The sequence below is a fragment of the Mizuhopecten yessoensis genome, unplaced genomic scaffold (genome assembly GCF_002113885.1).
Source record: "Mizuhopecten yessoensis strain PY_sf001 unplaced genomic scaffold, ASM211388v2 scaffold9737, whole genome shotgun sequence".
Classification (NCBI taxonomy): domain Eukaryota; kingdom Metazoa; phylum Mollusca; class Bivalvia; order Pectinida; family Pectinidae; genus Mizuhopecten; species Mizuhopecten yessoensis.
In genome coordinates, this window is record NW_018408197.1 from 179,770 (window position 1) to 200,119 (window position 20,350).

General features: G+C 39.4%; 1 protein-coding gene across 2 annotated transcripts in view; it reads left to right on the top strand.

Annotated features, from left to right (window-relative positions):
• The window catches only part of LOC110458743 (kalirin-like), a 237,422-nt gene that overhangs the window by 56,494 nt on the left and 160,578 nt on the right, over positions 1 to 20,350 (top strand). For both annotated transcript variants that reach the window (XM_021510631.1, XM_021510630.1), the window contains 11 exons: positions 8,572 to 8,687; positions 10,708 to 10,869; positions 11,905 to 12,087; positions 12,445 to 12,564; positions 13,392 to 13,583; positions 15,346 to 15,492; positions 16,573 to 16,684; positions 17,440 to 17,555; positions 18,524 to 18,646; positions 19,099 to 19,281; positions 19,755 to 19,876. In XM_021510631.1, the coding sequence (XP_021366306.1) occupies positions 8,572 to 8,687; positions 10,708 to 10,869; positions 11,905 to 12,087; positions 12,445 to 12,564; positions 13,392 to 13,583; positions 15,346 to 15,492; positions 16,573 to 16,684; positions 17,440 to 17,555; positions 18,524 to 18,646; positions 19,099 to 19,281; positions 19,755 to 19,876 (1,576 nt within the window). The remainder of the gene's footprint in view (positions 1 to 8,571; positions 8,688 to 10,707; positions 10,870 to 11,904; positions 12,088 to 12,444; positions 12,565 to 13,391; positions 13,584 to 15,345; positions 15,493 to 16,572; positions 16,685 to 17,439; positions 17,556 to 18,523; positions 18,647 to 19,098; positions 19,282 to 19,754; positions 19,877 to 20,350) is intronic.

Here is a 20,350-nt window from a genome sequence, read left to right on the forward strand (position 1 = left end):
CACACACACACCGTCCCTGTTGCCCCTCCACACACACACTGTCTCTGTTGCTACCCCAACCCCCACACACACTGCCCCAGGCCTGTTGCCCCCTACACACACACACACACTGTCCCTGTCGCCCCCTGTCCCCCTGTCCACCTCCCCCATTTTTTCAAAATCTGCATGTTGATTGATAGTCTAGATTTGAAATGGCACGCCTCTGGATAGATTCTTTATAGCTGTATAGCACACACAGTCACATTATATTTGATATATGTTTACTAGATACAGTTGTTGTTTTTCGCGTGCTACAGAATCTGCTATTGATTTTGATAATGTATCAGCATTGGAGGGCCTTATCAAACATTATGGTCCATGTCAAACTGATTTTCTATATTTCTTTAGTAAAAGGTAAAGATGCTATATATATTTTTTTCGCACCTTTACAACTTAATCTTTGTGTTAAGTAAGTGTATAGATGTTTAGATGAACACAAAGCCCTTATCAAGTACACCTATCGTAACAGATTGTGTCTGGGTATTTAACAGGAGTTTAACACTAATATAGACAACATGCTTTATTACTCTACTCAATTAAAGCTTGATTCTGGCCCAAAACCTGAACGGTCTAGAAACCACCTGTGTATGTTATGGCTGTCAGAACTATTTATTTATGCAGAACAAAGATTTATTACACGCGGACAATATCTCTTTACCCACCTGTGTAATTGTTAGAAATACACACCACATGATTATAAGCGGTAATACACTTTCCTTCTCTTTGTACCGTATTTATCTCTATAAATGTCTTGGCACGTCAAACATATGTATTTACAGAAAATATATCTTAACTGAAAATAAAGCTAAACCTTAGAGATAAAATGACTTAAGAAAAGTCGTTCCCTCAGTCCGTATTATGTGGATACTTACCTGTTCCGTTACTAAGTGTAACTCTTCAGAGGTAAAATTTGCAGAGTCTGAAGCCCTTTATATAGGTTGCTGAGGGTTGCACAGTCCTTTAGAGGGTGCTGAGTTTGGTGCAGCCTTTTATATAGTGTGCTGAGGGTGGCACAGCCCTTTATATAGGATGCTGAGGGTGACACAGCCCTTTATATAGGGTGCTGAGGGTTGCACAGTCCTTTAGAGGGTGCTGAGTTTGGTGCAGCCTTTTATATAGTGTGCTGAGGGTGGTGCAGCCCTTTATATAGGGTGCTGAGGGTTGCATAGTCCTTTATATAGTGTGCCTAGGGTGGTGCAGTCCTTTCTATAGGGTGCTGAGGGTGGCACAGCCCTTTATATAGGGTGCTGAGGGTGGCACAGCCTTTTAAATAGGGTGCTGAGGGTGGTGCAGCCCTTTATATAGGGTGTTGAGGGTTGCACAGTCCTTTAGAGGGTGCTGAAGGTGGCACAACCCTGTACATTTGGTGCTGAGGGTGGCACAGCCCTTTTTATAGCTTGCTTAGGTTGGTGCAGCCTTTTATCAGGTCACCTGAGACAAAGTCTCAAGTTTTACATTTTCGACTTCTTCTCCAAAACCCCAGAACCAATTTCAATGAAATGTTGCAGGGACCTTCCATTGACAAAGGTCAACAAAAATAGTGGCCGGTTTAGTCCCAAGCCCCCAGGGGCCTGAGGGGTGGGGCCAAAAAGGGTCAAATTGACTAAAATTTCAAAAATCTTCTTCTCCAAAACCCCTGAACCAATTTCAATGAAATTTTGCAGGGACCTTCCATGGACAAAGGTCAACAAAAATAGTGGCCGGTTTAGTCCCAAGCCCCCAGGGGCCTGAGGGGCGGGGCCAAAAGGGGTCAAATTGACTAAAATTTCAAAAATCTAATTTTCAAGACCCAGATATGGTAGAATTAAATACTCTTCATATATGGAAGGGTCTTAAGGCGCTTTACCAAAATTGTGAATTTCTTGACCCTGGGGTCTCACGTTTCCCCCTGGGGAGGGGGTAAACTTTACTATAGTTTATATAGGGAAATCACATTTTGGACCAACATTTGTTTAATTTCCATTGGAAGTAATTCAATTTGGGTAAGCATTATCAGTATTAGGTAGCAGTTTGATAGTATGCACATATGAGCCCTGACTGACACCCAGGGGCTGATGGGTGGGGCAAAAAAGGGTTGAATTGACTGAAATTTCAAAAATCTTCTTCTCAAAACCCAGATATGGTAGAATCAAGTGCTCTTCATAGATGGAAGGGTCTTAAGGTGCTTTACCGAAATTGTGAATTTCTTGACCCTGGGGTCTCACGTTTCCCCCTGGGGAGGGGGTAAACTTTACTATAGTTTATATAGGGAAATCACATTTTGGACCAACATTTGTTTAATTTCCATTGGAAGTAATTCAATTTGGGTTAGCATTATCAGTATTAGGTAGCAGTTTGATAATAAGCACATATCAGCCCTGACTGACCCCCAGGGGCTGATGGGTGGGGCCAAAAAGGGTCGAATTTACTGAAATTTCAAAAATCTTCTTCTCAAGACCCAGATATGGTAGAATCAAATACTCTTCATAGATGGAAGGGTCTTAAGGTTTATGACCCTAGGGTCTCACGTTTACCCCCTGGGGAAGGGGGGGGGGGGGGCAAAATTTATTATGGTTTATAATGGCAAATGATACTTTGAATATTACATGTTAATAACTTGATTGGAATTATAACCTTGAATTGACAGTTTGATACTTTGAAAATTTTGAGCCAGCCCTACCCCCAAGGGCTGTAGGGTGGGGCTCAAAGGAGTCAGTGTGCTAAAATTTCTTCATTTTCCTTGTTTAGAATCAGAGGTGCTAGTTTCAAATACTTTTTAGTCTGAAATCTGTATGCTAGATATTGAATAAGGTGGTTTTATTGTTTTTTGTCACTTTGAATAATATTTCTGTTCATGTTAAAAACAAAATCAACTCTCTGTATAAATATATCAGGTGACCGTTAAGGCCCATGGGCCTCTTGTATAAAGTGCTGAGGATGGCGCAGTCCTTTCTATAGGGTGCTGAGGGTGGCACAGCCCTGTATATAGGGTGCTGAAGGTGGCACAGCCCTTTATATAGGGTGATGAGGGTGGGACATCCCCTTATATAAGGTGCTGAGGGTGGCACAGCCCTTTATATCAAGTGTTGTGGGTGGTGCAGTCCTTTATATAGGATGCTGAGGATGTCACAGCCCTTTATATAGGGTGCTGAGGGTGGCACAGCCCTTTATATCAAGTGTTGTGGGTGGTGCAGTCCTTTATATAGGATGCTGAGGATGTCACAGCCCTTTATATAGGGTGCTGAGGGTGGCACAGCCCTTTATATAGGGTGCTGAGGGTGGCACAGGATGGCAAAAATGGTGCAGGGCAGCTTAGGGTGCTTTATGGGCGGATTGGTCGAGTGGTTAACACTCCGGCCTTCCACGCAGGTGGCCGGAGTTCGATCCCCAAAGTCGCCGTATGCATGGAATATTCAGAGAAAGTGTTTTTCTCCTGCCCACACGACTCCAACAACTCAGGTGGAGTATACAATGGTAAGGGGTGGGTGTTGCGGTATCTGTGCTGTAGCATTCAAATAATGTGGCACTATAAATGATACCGTTGGTAGCACGGTCCCACTCCTAAAAGAACACAATACATCTCCAGCACACACACAGGCATACACACATAGGGAGATATTAGCAAGGTGGCATAGGACTAGAAGTTAGTGCCTGATAAGGCAGCTCCTGCGAATTCCTCAATATTGTTTTGATTAATATATATGCTAATTGTATTGACTGTATAAAATTGTATATCTATGTTCTGTTAAGCGCTTTAGTATGGGTTATGTTAGCTAGATAGGGCGCTATATCAAATGTTGTATATTTTAATATAAAAGCTTACTATTACAGACTGGGAAGCACTGTTTTATTTACAATGTTGGCTGGGCACTTACAACAACAAATACAGCAGTAATACACAAATACAGCAGTAATGTTTTGTAGGTTATGTGGTAGGCTGGGCCCTTACTATAACAAATATAGCAGTAATGTTTTGTAGGGTATTGGTAGGCTGGGCACTTACTACAACAAATACAGCAGTAATGTTTTGTAGGGTATGTGGTAGGCTGGGCACTTACTACAACAAATACAGCAGTAATGTTTTGTAGGGTATGTGGTAGGCTGGGCACTTACTACAACAAATACAGCAGTAATGTTTTGTAGGGTATGTGGTAGGCTGGGCACTTACTACAACAAATACAGCAGTAATGTTTTGTAGGGTATGTGGTAGGCTGGGCACTTACTACAACAAATACAGCAGTAATGTTTTGTAGGGTATGTGGTAGGCTGGGCACTTACTTCAACAAATACAGCAGTTATGTTTTGTAGGGTATGTGGTAGGCTGGGCACTTACTACAACAAATACAGCAGTAATGTTTTGTAGGGTATGTGGTAGGCTGGGCACTTACTACAACAAATACAGCAGTAATGTTTTGTAGGGTATGTGGTAGGCTGGGCACTTACTACAACAAATACAGCAGTAATGTTTTGTAGGGTATGTGGTAGGCTGGGCACTTACTACAACAAATACAGCAGTAATGTTTTGTAGGGTATGTGGTAGGCTGGGCACTTACTACAACAAATACAGCAGTAATGTTTTGTAGGGTATGTGGTAGGCTGGGCACTTACTACAACAAATACAGCAGTAATGTTTTGTAGGGTATGATGTAGGCTGGGCACTTACTACAACAAATACAGCAGTAATGTTTTGTAGGTTGTGGTAGGCTGGGCCCTTACTACAACAAATACAGCAGTAATGTTTTGTAGGTTGTGGTAGGCTGGGCCCTTACTACAACAAATACAGCAGTAATGTTTTGTAGGTTGTGGTAGGCTGGGCACTTACTACAACAAATACAGCAGTAATGTTTTGTAGGTTATGTGGTAGGCTGGGCCCTTACTACAACAAATACAGCAGTAATGTTTTGTAGGTTGTGGTAGGCTGGGATACTGTTGTGTATATAAACTATTCCCCATGCTGTAGCATGGCTCTATGTAATTTATAATTACTACACCACAATAACCTGCAGAAAATCTGCTAACGAAAATTAGGAAAATCTGTGCAGCAATATTGAAGAAAATCTTTTCAAGAATTATGGACGATAAAAAATAATCACTTGCTAATTTAACACATTAGCATTTTCTAAGCTTTCAGTTAAATATTGGCAAACATGTACGAGGAAAAGTGTTAAATGGATTATAGTTTGAAGATTCTTACCAAGGTTTTTTTTATCAATATTTCCATGTTAAACATGAAAATATTGTTGGCCATCAATATGTTGTAATTTTAGTGCACTTTAAATTGTCTGCACTGCATATGCTGCTTAATTATGATTCTATACAAGTAGGTATGTTTGGTAAATGGTCTTTAATAACAGGTGGTCTATAATGACAGGTGGTCTATAATGATAGGTGGTCTATAATGACAGGAGGTCTATAATGACAGGGGGTCTATAATAACAGGTGGTCTATAATGACAGGTGCTCTATAATGACAGGTGGTCTATAATGATAGGTGGTATATAATGACAGGTGGTCTATAATGATAGGTGGTATATAATGACAGGTGGTCTATAATGACAGGTGGTCTATAATAACAGGTGGTGTATATAATGATAGGTGGTCTATAATGATAGGTGGTCTATAATGACAGGTGGTCTATAATAACAGGTGGTGTATATAATGATAGGTGGTCTATATATAATGACAGGTGGTCTATATAATGATAGGTGGTCTATAATAACAGGTGGTCTATAATGATAGGTGGGCTATAATGACAGGTGGTCTATAATGATAGGTGGTGTATAATGACAGGTGGTCTATAATAACAGGAGGTCTATAATGATAGGTGGTCTATAATCACAGGTGGTCTATAATGACAGGTGGTATATAATAACAGGTGGTCTATAATGACAAGCGGACTATGATAATAGGTGGTCTATATAATGATAGGGGGTCTATAATGGCAGGTGGTCTATATATAATGATAGGTGGAGTATATATTATGATAGGTGATCTATATATAATGATAGGTGATCTATATATAATGATAGGTGATCTATATATTATGATAGGTGGTCTATATATAATGACAGGTGGTCTATATATAATGATAGGTGGTGTATATATTATGATAGGTGATCTATATATAATGACAGGTGATCTATAATGATAGGTGATCTATATATAATGATAGGTGGTCTAATTATAATGATAGGTGATCTATATATAATGATAGGTGATATATACATAATGATAGGTGATCTATATATAATGATAGGTGATATATACATAATGATAGGTGATCTATATATAAGGACAGGTGGTCTATATATAATGCCAGGTGATCTATATATAATGACAGATGGTCTATTATAACATGTTTTTAAATGTGATTTCACTTCATCTGTTCTATTACCTTTGAGTTGCATTGAAATGTGTTATACTACTACAGGTGTTTTCCATCCTGAAGTCAATATAGAGGTAACACCTCTTGTTGGCCAGTGAGGTGTCTAGTACTAGGACTGAGGGAGAAACTGATAAATATAGGCTATCCTGGGGCATGCGTTGAGTCATTACATGTTACCATGGTAAATAGGTTGTTTTTATAAATTAGAAACAAATAAACAGAGACAACAAACAGTGTGATTCAATTGTTTAGTTTGGAGGGTTAAACAGTGATAATTGTAATAGGTAGTGTGTGAGTGGGAGGGAGGTAAACTTATAGAGGGAGGAATTAGGTGATACTTGTATACTCTCACCAGTATCACCCAGATAGGTAGTGTGTGAAGGGAGGGGAGTAAACCTATAGAGGGAGGAATTAGGTGATACTTGTATACTCTCACCAGTGCCACCCAGATAGGTAGTGTGTGAGGGGGAGGGTAGTAAACCTATAGAGGGAGGAATTAGGTGATACTTGTATACTCTCACCAGTACCACCCAGATAGGAGGTGGGCGAGGGGGAGGGCAGTAAACCTACAGAGGGAGGAATTAGGTGATACTTGTATACGCTCACCAGTACCACCCAGATAGGTAGTGTGTGAGGGGCAGGGTAGTAAACCTATAGAGGGAGGAATTAGGTGATACTTGTATACTCTCACCAGTATCACCCAGATAGGTAGTGTGTGAAGGGGAGGGTAGTAAACCTATAGAGGGAGGAATTAGGTGATACTTGTATACTCTCACCAGTACCACCCAGATAGGTAGTGTGTGAGGGGGAGGGTAGTAAACCTATAGAGGGAGGAATTAGGTGATACTTGTATACTCTCACCAGTACCACCCAGATAGGTAGTGTGTGAGGGGGAGGGTAGTAAACCTATAGAGGGAGGAATTAGGTGATACTTGTATACTCTCACCAGTACCACCCAGATAGGTAGTGTGTGAGGGGGAGGGTAGTAAACCTATAGAGGGAGGAATTAGGTGATACTTGTATACTCTCACCAGTACCACCCAGATAGGTAGTGTGTGAGGGGGAGGGTAGTAAACCTATAGAGGGAGGAATTAGGTGATACTTGTATACTCTCACCAGTACCACCCAGATAGGTAGTGTGTGAGGGGGAGGGTAGTAAACCTATAGAGGGAGGAATTAGGTGATACTTGTATACTCTCACCAGTACCACCCAGATAGGTAGTGTGTGAGGGGGAGGGTAGTAAACCTATAGAGGGAGGAATTAGGTGATACTTGTATACTCTCACCAGTACCACCCAGATAGGTAGTGTGTGAGGGGGAGGGTAGTAAACCTATAGAGGGAGGAATTAGGTGATACTTGTATACTCTCACCAGTACCACCCAGATAGGTAGTGTGTGAGGGGGAGGGTAGTAAACCTATAGAGGGAGGAATTAGGTGATACTTGTATACTCTCACCAGTATCACCCAGATAGGTAGTGTGTGAGGGGGAGGGTAGTAAACCTATAGAGGGAGGAATTAGGTGATACTTGTATACTCTCACCAGTACCACCCATATAGGTAGTGTGTGAGGGGGAGGGAAGTAAACCTACAGAGGGAGGAATTAGGTGATACTTGTATACTCTCACCAGTATCACCCAGATAGGTAGTGTGTGAGGGGGAGGGTAGTAAACCTATAGAGGGAGGATAATAGGGGATACTTGTATACTCCCACCAGCACCACCCACAAAGTAGTGACATCACAAACATCTGATGTCATCAATATCTGTGTACACAGCAACAAAGTTATAAAATCATAAACTTGTGATGTCATCAATATTTGTATTCACAGCCACAAAATAGTGACATCACAACTATATGATGTCATAAATATCTGTGCAGTAGTATAGCCACAAAGTAATGACATCACAAACATCTGTTTTCATAAATTTCTGTACAAAAACAGAACCAAATGACATCACCAATTTGTGTGGTCAGGAAGAAGATTTCCTATACATTGCTCTTTAATTTTCCCACTTTTATATGTTAGACTTTTACATAATCATATGTGTTAGCAAACCTGATGCGTCATAAATTTGTGTGTACAACAACAATAGTGATAACATAATAATGTGTGTGTACAACAACAATAGAGATATCATAATAATGTGTGTGCATGTTTTATGTTGTAGGTGTGTTACACCAGCTCAATGAGAGTCGTACACAGTTAGAAGAGCTCTGGGCCGCTCGCAAGATGAAGCTTGATCTGTGTCTACAGCTTAGGCTGTTTGAAAGGGACTCTTTAGAGGTAAGAGGTCAAAGGTTAACCTGTAAAAGGTCAAATATCAAAATGTAAGAGGTCATAATGGACTCTTTAGTGGTTAGAGTCCAAGGGTCAACCTGTTTAAGGTCAAATATCAAAATGATACAGGTCATAAATAGACTCTCTAGGGCTATGAGGTCAAAGGTCAACCTGAAAAAGGTCAAATATCAAAATGTAAGATGTCATACATGGACTCTTTAGTGGTTAGAGTCCAAGGGTCAACTTGTTTAAGGTCAAATATCAAAATGATAAGAGGTCATAAATAGACTCTCTAGAGTTATGAAGTCAAAGGTCAACCTGTAAAAGGTCAGATATCAAAATAATAGAGGTCATAAATGGACTCTCTATAGTTAAGAGGTCAAAGGTCAACCTGTAAAACGTCAGATATCAAAATATAACAGGTCATTAATAGACTCTCTATAGTTAAAAGGTCAAAGGTCAACCTGTAAAAGGTCAGATATCAAAATGATAGAGGTCATATATGGACTCTTTAGAGTTAAGAGGTCAAAGGTCAACCTGCATGAGGTTAAGTATCAAAGTGTAAGCAAGGTCATCAACAGTTCTATATTTCCTAGAATAAGGTATACTTTGCAATATTCTATAAATTATCTGTCCATTCACTTTGAGAGATTGTATCCCCAAAATGTTTAGATTTGTTACTGTGTAATGAATTATCTACTCTTGTCTCCCAGCTTTACTGTTCCATTCTACTGTAATGAGTTATTTACCCTTGTCTCCACATTTTACTGTTCCATTCTACTGTAATGAGTTATCTACCCTTGTCTCCTAGCTTTACTGTTCCATTCTGCTGTAATGAATTATCTACCCTTGTCTCCCAGCTTTACTGTTCCATTCTACTGTAATGAGTTATCTACCCTTGTCTCCTAGCTTTACTGTTCCATTCTGCTGTAATGAATTATCTACCCTGGTCTCCCAGCTTTACTGTTCCATTCTACTATAATGAGTTATCTACCCTTGTCTCCCAGCTTTACTGTTCCATTCTTCTGTAATGAATTATCTTCCCTTGTCTCCCAGCTTTACTGTTCCATTCTACTGTAGTGAGTTATCTACCCTTGTCTCCTAGATTTACTGTTCCATTCTTCTGTAATGAGTTAGCTACCCTTGTCTCCTAGCTTTACTGTTCCATTCTTCTGTAATGAGTTATCTCCCCTTGTCTCCCAGCTTTACTGTTCCATTCTACTGTAGTGAGTTATCTACCCTTGTCTCCTAGATTTACTGTTCCATTCTTCTGTAATGAGTTAGCTACCCTTGTCTCCTAGCTTTACTGTTCCATTCTTCTGTAATGAATTATCAACCCTTGTCTCCCAGCTTTACTGTTCCATTCTACTGTAGTGAGTTATCTACCCTTGTCTCCTAGATTTACTGTTCCATTCTTCTGTAATGAGTTAGCTACCCTTGTCTCCTAGCTTTACTGTTCCATTCTTCTGTAATGAGTTAGCTACCCTTGTCTCCTAGCTTTACTGTTCCATTCTTCTGTAATGAGTTATTTACCCTTGTCTCCCAGCTTTACTGTTCCATTCTGCTGTAATGAATTATCTACCCTGGTCTCCCAGCTTTACTGTTCCATTCTTCTGTAATGAGTTAGCTACCCTTGTCTCCTAGCTTTACTGTTCCATTCTACTGTAGTGAGTTATCTACCCTTGTCTCCTAGATTTACTGTTCCATTCTTCTGTAATGAGTTAGCTACCCTTGTCTCCTAGCTTTACTGTTCCATTCTACTGTAGTGAGTTATCTACCCTTCTCTCCCAGCTTTACTGTTCCATTCTTCTGTAATGAGTTATTTACCCTTGTCTCCCAGCTTTACTGTTCCATTCTGCTGTAATGAATTATCTTCCCTTGTCTCCCAGCTTTACTGTTCCATTCTACTGTAGTGAGTTATCTACCCTTGTCTCCTAGATTTACTGTTCCATTCTTCTGTAATGAGTTAGCTACCCTTGTCTCCCAGCTTTACTGTAATGAGTTATCTATCCTTGTCATGCCCTAGGTGTCCTCACAGTTGGAGTTATGGGCGGAGGAGCTACAGCACCAGGAGTTGGTGTCTGATGGCAGTAAGGCTGAACAGTTACTACAGCTTCACAACGAGAGTGTACTGCACATGCAAAACTGTACCTACGAAGTGCTGCAGAGGGGTCAGGAGCTGTGCCAGGTTTGAATTATCTTTCTTATTGAATATACCTTCCTTCCTTATTAGCTCACTACGGCCGAAAAAATACCATGGCATCCATCGTCTGTCTGTCATCTGTATGTCAACAATTTCTTAAAGTGACTTCTTCAAACTGCTGATTGGTATGTGACCAAATTTGACTGAAAGCATTCCTAGCTGGTGGAGACAAATGCAGCATAATTTAGCCATATTACTTTAATCAACTTCCTCTCTGGAACTAAGTGATTGATATCAATCATGTGTGATTGGAAGTACTCTCAGGTGATGGGGAATCAAACTTGTACAAATGGAGGGGCTGAACTCTGGGTCTGAGGGTGTAGCCAAAAGGAGTATTTAACATTATCAAGATTCCCATCCCATTATCATATATACAATTGCTGGGCCTAAAGAAATGAACACAATCATGATATTGGAATTGACTCTGGGGTCTGGCCTCACCCCTGGGGATATGATTCTTGGGTCATAACTTTGAATTTGTTAAGATCCCCATAGCCATAACCATATGTACAACTGATAGGCATAAAGAGCTAAACATAATCATGATATAAGAATTGACTCTAGGGTCTTGCCACACCCCTAGGGATTTAATTTCTGAATCATAACTTTGAAAAGTTTGAAATCCTCAACCCATAGCCATTGCTTGGCCTTAAAAGCCAGGTGAGTGCTACAGGACTTACGGTCCTCTTGTTTTATTCTATTTTGAAGTTAACTTTGTCATTTTTCGACCTAATTCCACAGTAAAACCAGTTAACTTGATCTTGGGTGATATCCTTATTTTAAAAGAGGATTCAATCCAGACTCTTTCTGGATATCTAACAGGTTTCTCTGACCTGATAGATTTTATATAATTAAGCTGATATTGCAAAGAAATAAAATCAATCTTTGTTTATCCAAAGTAAACAAAAAACATCAATCACGTTCACCAATGTTTTACTAAATCTGTCTTTTACAGGGTTGATATTTCATCAATAAATATTAATGCATGTTACGTTAATTTGCTCAATCTCATTCATTCAGATGTTTGAAACATCGGGGGTACAGCTAATGGCGGACACACAGTATGACGCATCGTCCAGGATACAGGCGCTACTGGAGTACCTCCACGAACGTGAGATGGACCTAGAGACCATTGCTGAGACAAAACGGCAGAGACTGGAGCAGTGTGTACAGCTCCGTAACTTTGAAATTGAGGCTCGCCAGGTATNGGGGGGGGGGGGGGGGGGGGGGGGGGGGGGGGGGGGGGGGGGGATATTTCACTTCAGACGAAAAGCAATATGAAATCAAACTGATTAACTATACAATTTAATAATAAGTATAATATGAGGCTTAGTGGTAGTTATATAACTCTTATGACATTTCAGTGAAATTTATATACACTTGTATAGTATTCATCAGATTTTCTTTGAGCCAGTATATATACTGTCACAGGCTGTAGTATCATATAGGTATTTGCAATATAAAATTACAGAAAGACAACACTGTTTTTTGCGTTTAAGGAGATGTCTTTCAATACTATTATTTGGTACAAAAATGAATAAACTTTGAATTTTATATCAGGTGATATATTGGATAGAGAATGGAAAGTCAATGCTGATTAGCTGTTTCCTGTGTCCGAACTCTCTGATAGAGGCAGAACAGCTACGCAAGGAGCACGAGCAGTTTATGTTGGCAATCGAGGTAAGAGCACTCATCATGACATGATTGTGCTTACATGTTCTGAATTGTATCCATAATAATGTATAACCAGTACATAATAATGTATTACCAGTGTATTACCAGTACATAATAATGTATTACCAGTACATAATAATGTATTACCAGTACACAATAATGTATTACCAGTACACAATAATGTATTACCAGTACATAATAATGTATTACCAGTACATAATATAGTTTTACCAGTATACAATAATGTAAATTGAGAGTTCCATCAATATGTGTGTGTAAATTGAGAGTTCCATCAATATGTTTGTGTAAATTGAGAGTTCTATCAATATGTGTGTGTAAATTGAGAGTTCCATCAATATATGGGTGTAAATTGAGAGTTCCATCAATATGTGTGTGTAAATTGAGAGTTCCATCAATATGGGTGTGTAAATTGAGAGTTCTATCAATATGTGCGTGTAAATTGAGAGTTCTATCAATATGTGTGTGTAAATTGAGAGTTCAATCAATATGTGTGTGTAAATTGAGAGTTCTTTCAATGTGTGTGTAAATTGAGAGTTCAATCAATATGTGTGTGTAAATTGAGAGTTCTATCAATATGTGTGTGTTAATTGAGAGTTCCATCAATATGTGTGTGTTAATTGAGAGTTCCATCAATATGTGGGTGCAAATTTAGAGTTCTATCAATATGTGGGTGTAAATTTGAAAATTACGAATTCAAAATAATCTCTTAACAATGTAAGGTTATAGGATAGCTGATGTGATCCTTTTCCGTTTAATTAAACTAGAAAGATAATCGTGTCTTTGTCACAACTAACTGGTTTTGTTTTTAACAGAAAACCAACGTAAGTATGGCCCAGGTAACGGCCCGGGCTGAAAGCATGATCCAGGCGAGTCACTACAACTCTGACCTCGTACGAGCGATCGCGGAGAATGTGACCTTCACCTGGCAACAGCTGATGTACCACACCGAGGAACGGTACAAACTCGTCATGGCTTCCATGAACTGGTACAAGACTGCTGAACAGGTAATGGTTGACACCAACGGAAGGGAGATAATTCATGCGCGACACATTTATATATATATTGGCGAATAAGTACTTCTTTGCCCATGTATCTAAGTAATATGCATCCAACTAACATTTGTGCCAATATTGAATCATACAGTTGTTATTACTTATATATATTTAGCAGATTGGTACAAAAAGTATACATCATTTAATTGTGACCCTTCTGAGATCAAACTGTCCACAACAATAAGCCAGAGTAAGCAAACTTTATCAGACACTTTTTCATGCCTAATTGCTTTGTGTACTTTCCAAATGCTAAGTAATGAAAAACACTGATGCTTTCCGTTGGGAAAAAGACTGATGTAACTTGTAGTGAAAATTCTAGGTGCATCTGGGACATGGCATTCCCGGTTAAATAAGTTAACTACTGAAAAAGTGGGAAATTCAACTGACCTGTGCAGAGACATAAAGTGGTAACTGGGTCTGACCCCACAGGATGTAGGCAACTTGTCTGATTTGTCCTTAGAAATAACTTTTGAAGCATTAGTTTTCTGGATGACCGACTCTACTAATCTGTACATACATGTACCTCCAGTGTTCTGGATGACCGACTCTACTAATATGTACATACATGTACCTCCAGTGTTCGGGATGACCGACTCTACTAATCTGACATACATGTACCTCCAGTGTTCGGGATGACAGGCTCTACTAATCTGACATACATGTACCTCCAGTGTTCGGGATGACAGGCTCTACTAATCTGACATACATGTACCTCCTGTGTTCTGGATGACCGACTTTACTAATCTGTACTTACATGTACCTCCAGTGGTCTGGATGACTGACTCTACTAATCTGTACATACATGTACCTCCAGTGGTCTGGATGACCGACTTTACTAATCTGTACTTACATGTACCTCCAGTGTTCTGGATGACCGACTCTACTAATCTGTACTTACATGTACCTCCAGTGTTCTGGATGACCGACTCTACTAATCTGTACTTACATGTACCTCCAGTGTTCTGGATGACCGACTCTACTAATCTGTACTTACATGTACCTCCAGTGTTCTGGATGACCGACTCTACTAATCTGTACTTACATGTACCTCCAGTGTTCTGGATGACCGACTCTACTAATCTGTACTTACATGTACCTCCAGTGTTCTGGATGACCGACTCTACTAATCTGTACTTACATGTACCTCCAGTGTTCTGGATGACCGACTCTACTAATCTGTACTTACATGTACCTCCAGTGTTCTGGATGACCGACTCTACTAATCTGTACTTACATGTACCTCCAGTGTTCTGGATGACCGACTCTACTAATCTGTACTTACATGTACCTCCAGTGTTCTGGATGACCGACTCTACTAATCTGTACTTACATGTACCTCCAGTGTTCTGGATGACCGACTCTACTAATCTGTACTTACATGTACCTCCAGTGTTCTGGATGACCGACTCTACTAATCTGTACTTACATGTACCTCCAGTGTTCTGGATGACCGACTCTACTAATCTGTACTTACATGTACCTCCAGTGTTCTGGATGACCGACTCTACTAATCTGTACTTACATGTACCTCCAGTGTTCTGGATGACCGACTCTACTAATCTGTACTTACATGTACCTCCAGTGTTCTGGATGACCGACTCTACTAATCTGTACATACATGTACCTCCAATTTTTTTGGATGACTGACTCTACTAATCTGTACATACATGTACCTCCAGTGTCCACCTCTATTGTTTTACACCTGGCATTACAGGTTTGGTCAGTCCTCGAGTCGCTGGACCGTGACTACAAACGTGACGAAGATTGGTGTAACACGGAACGAGCCAATTCCGGAGACAAGGCCAACTACCTAGTACAGCTCATCAACAAACACAACGAGCAAAAGGAGGCATTCCTCAAGGTGAAACTTCCACGGGGGCAGGGCAATCCCCTGGGGGTGGGGGCTGTATGGGAATGCTAAAGTAACATGACTAAGGGTATTAGAACATCTCACCACTCATACAACAAGCAAAAGAAAGCCTTCCACAAGGTAAAACTTCCCTGGGGCAGGGCATTCCCCTGGGGTGGGGTTGGTATTTGAATACTTAAAAGTATCATCATTTGTAGTATTAGAGAAAGCAAGGCCTTATACATTATATCAAAGAGCAGACAGTAGAAGAAGATTGTTTTCAAGGGGGTTGGGAAAATTCTCCCAGAGAAATAAGTGTTTAGGGAGGAGCAGGGTTGGCTACATTTTGTCAAGCAGAGAGCGGAAGGAGGCTTGGCTGATGATGAAGAAGGGGACAACTCCCAGGGTGGGGAAATTTCTTCTGGAGGTAGGGTTGTCAACATAAATAGCCAACAGGGATAGGAAATCAAAAGGAAATATTTGTAATATAGGAAATTTGACTAGAAATCAAGTTTGGACTTCCTATATATAATACATGATGGTATAACTTAATGATAAAATAACATGCAAGTAAGCTGATTCTATGATGTTATAGAGGAGACTCACTAGGTATAGGTAAATGGAGGTTTAGATTTTACTGGGTGATGGAGAAAACGAGTTCGGTACTTACCAAATGGATTGGGCAACTTACTAAGAGAACTGGGAGGCTAGAATAGAGGATTAGTAAACCAAAATATTGTATCCCGGGGAAATTTCCCCCCAGTCATACTTTCGCCCTTCGACCATGAAATCAATTTTCGCCCAGTCTGAATTTTGCCCTTCACTTTTAATTACGATGTATATTATATTGTTTACTTATATACGCTAAAATGATAAATTTGCTCTCATTACAAAAGGCGAATTTGTGGAAAATTAAACTGCAGCCAAAATTTTCGGCATACAGTATTGACAGAAAACAAAGGAGAAAGCCCAAATTAGCAGCTCATGGTCTAGCAAACAGTGGGTCTGCCTCATTTCAGAAACTGTGTGTACCAATTAATAAATGTTGTATGCCTTGTGTTAAAACTCCTTTCTGTGTTATTGTATATCTAGGCATGTACACTGGCGAGAAGGACAGCCGAAAGCTTTCTTAAGTATGTGAACAGGAATCTTCACACCTTTGGCACGCAGCTCAAGTTCCGTAGTCCAGAAAAGCATGTCAAAGGTGAGAAAAATATAAAAAAAATGTAACTGGCAAAAATCATGTGTATAATGTGTGGAAATTTAGCCGAAGAACAAGACACTCAGTTACTTAAAGCTGTTGAAAAAATGACAAAGAATTTTATTTTAAATTTTCACTGCAAGTACCTCTATAAGCATTACCAGAATAAACACATTTTGATCTGCGTCATTTTGAAGCTTCTCCTCCCACCTGGTATAACCTAAGGCACCCATTAGATGCAAACATTTTGGTGATATTTGGCAGTTTCAGGAATCTCGTTTGCAAAGATGACATGGACACTTCAACATTGAAAATATCAGGGAATACTTATATTTAGATCAATGACGTATATAAAATTCAAAATGTAAACAATTATATTTAAGTATTGAGCAGCATTTTTTCAATGTTCATGCTGGTATGAATGCGATTTGGTTACATACATATCTACCATGTAGTCTGATCTCTAAAGGAATGATGTGATGATAGTAAGAAATCACTGAAAAGGGAAACAACTCCAGTCTTCCTGTCTCCGTTTTCTCTCATTTAAAAGTTTGTTGATAGGTGTGATTGGAATAAATTCAAAGGTGTTCTCATTCCATAATACAATCTCAGAAAAAAATGATCTTGGATGAAAATCGTACACATTTGCAACTCGTTTGTTCTTAACAATCAAGTTCGGGATTTTGATACTGAAAAAATTGAGTCCTGTATAAAAGTGAGGTTGTCATTGACCTACTGACAATTATTTGTAACCGTAGCAACCTTGGACCAGCTGCTGCAGCAGGAGAATGTAGTCATAGAATACTGGACTGTGAAGAAGCGTAAACTTGAACAGTGTCATCAGTATGTCCTGTTTGAACAGAGCGCTAGGCAGGTAAGTAACAAGCATTGTGATTGGTTGAATTTGTACAGATAGCAAGCTGGCCGTCCTGAACTATTTCAGATTGTGTAAAATTTCCATTTGTGATCGATCAAGTTTTTTTTATGTACACAGGGCTATTTTTGTGTTTGAAGAAAGTCCGCAAATTTAGCTAGACAGCCAAATAAAGAAAAGTAAGCGAAGACCTAATATTTCAGGACCTATAAATTCCTCGCTCAGCGATATATTTTGTTATTTCCATGTTAACTCATTATTCTGCAACTTCATCCAGCAAAACTTTTGTGTTATCATACGCAAAAATATTTGTAGAAGACATTTAAAGGATTTGTTAAGAAAAAGCGAAAATGAAATTTGGGGAAGGCAAATAAAATAAATGTTATTGCGATTGAGGTTTTTGACTGTTGAAGTGAAAATTACACAGACAAAACTATATGTGTATGTATTAAGTGATAACTGAGAAATGTTGGCGAAGGTAAGGATGATATAGCGTACAGAATTGTGTTGACCCATTATGGCTTGTGTCGGAGAAAGCATCAGTATAGTATGATACAGATGATAAGAGAATACCACAGGTCGATATGTAAAAACATCTCAATTTACCTACTGGATGTATGAAACAAACTCATTTAACATTGTACAGTATGATTTATTAAATTTGACCCAGATTTAATTATATTCTGATTTTGTATTGTTTTTTGGGGGATTCAGTTACACATTAAGAGTACTAGCCTGCAGGCAGATTTGTACAGATAATACCAACATAACAGTAAATATTAAACCTTTTCATCAGCCCCGACATAGAATCTACTAGCGCCGCGGACATTGGGGTAGTGGAATTTTACAACCCTGGATACTAACTTCATTATTAGCCTTTTGTTGTATGTAGTCTGAAACCTAAATGAGAGTGTAAAGTGAGAATAACTATATGTCAATGTGAGATATATGCTGTGTTTCCTGTCTAGGCCCTGGATTGGATCCGAGACTTCGGGGAGGCCTTCCTGTCCACACATACACAGGTTGGGGTCAACCAAGGGGAAACAGAGGCCTTGCTCAAGGAATACTACGAGTTCCGAAACAGGGCCAAGGTAGGATGCTACAATGTGGGGGTTGACCTTGAACCTAACCAGACACAGTTGACCTTTCACACAGGTCACAATCAACATGGCTGAGCAGATTTGACATTTGACCTTTCTGGACAGAGTTACATGACCTTTAACCTTACTGTGGAGTTTAATTTCAAATGAACTGTATAACTAATCTTTAAGCTGTCTGGGTAGAGTTGTCCTTTACCTTGAAAGTGCTCACCTTTACCTTGAAAGTGCTCACCTTTACCTTAAAAGTGTTGACATTTACGTTAATAGTTTTGACCTTTGACCCGAAGAGCAACTTTGACCTCAAACCGGACTGAATCTAGATGGTAAAATTAGTGCTTCAAATATCAAGATTGGTAAATTTACATTTAAGAAAAAAGGTGTAAACATCATCAACCTGAACAAGTGTGAAAAGTTCATAATCAGTTACATCTGTTCTTACACAGGAAACCAAGGAGAGTGTGAAACTGCTGCTGTCTCTGGCCAACGGCTTCGTGGCCAAGGCCAACATACACGCCAACAGTATCATGCAGTGGTGTTCTGCAGTGGATAAACGCTACGAAGACTTCGCTACACGCATGACGAAATACAAACAGAAGTTGGAAACTACTCTAGGTGTTCAGGAAGAGGTATGTAACGAAAACTACCAAAATTTTAACAGAGAATATGACTCAATTTACCTGATACTTCTGAGATATCTACTGGCACTACATGTACAGAGGACCAAACATTGGTATCTGAATAAGTTATGTATTGTTAAAACTCTAAACATTGGCTGATTTGATGTTTAGTTTCGCATCAATTTACAGGAGTCCATTCTAAATAAGTAGGTATTGTTAAAACTCTAAACATTGGCTGATTTGATGTTTAGTTTTGCATCAATTTACAGGAGTCCATACTAAATAGGTAGGCATTGTTAAAACTCTAAACATTGGCTGACTTGATGTTTAGTTTTGCATCAATTCACAGGAGTCCATTCTAAATCCTCCTAGATGTATTAAACAATATTTGGAGAACAAAACATCAGATTACAGATGGTAGCCATCCCTGATCACCATAAACATTTAACAGTTATCTAATAATTTTACGTTTGTGAAAACAGAAGGAAGAACAGAAGGAAAAGGACGAACAACGACATAGTGATTCGTCCATAGAGGAGAAGGTCCTCCACCAAACTCCAAAAGAACTCACTGAGGAGAAGCGGCGCTCGGCACGGCGACGAGAGTAAGTCTAGCAACAGTCAGGTTGTTATGGAAACAAGAGATATGGAAAATAACAATGATTAAATCTTGGTAACCAATTTGTACAAACCTGTCACTCAGCATCACAGGTGTAAGATTTAAATATGTTGAATAATATTTGGTGATGAAGACTGTTAAACACTTTAAATGACTTCTTCTTAAGGCTATAAGGCCTGTTTGTTTGACCCACATGAGAAAATAAACCTATAAATTCCTATAAAGAACTATAAGTTGTATTGGAATGGTATTTTACCTGTATTGTAAGGTTAATTTTGTCAAATTTAATAAAAATAATCATGTTCACCCACTTTGAATGTCACAGATGTGAAATGTGGTTTCCCACACCATTCAATACAGTAGAAGTTGAGCGATACAGGCTCAAAGGGCCTTTTGTTTGGGTATTCATATTCATTTTGTGAGTGTGTCAGTTGGCGTTTGTTCGGGGAGGTGGGGGGGG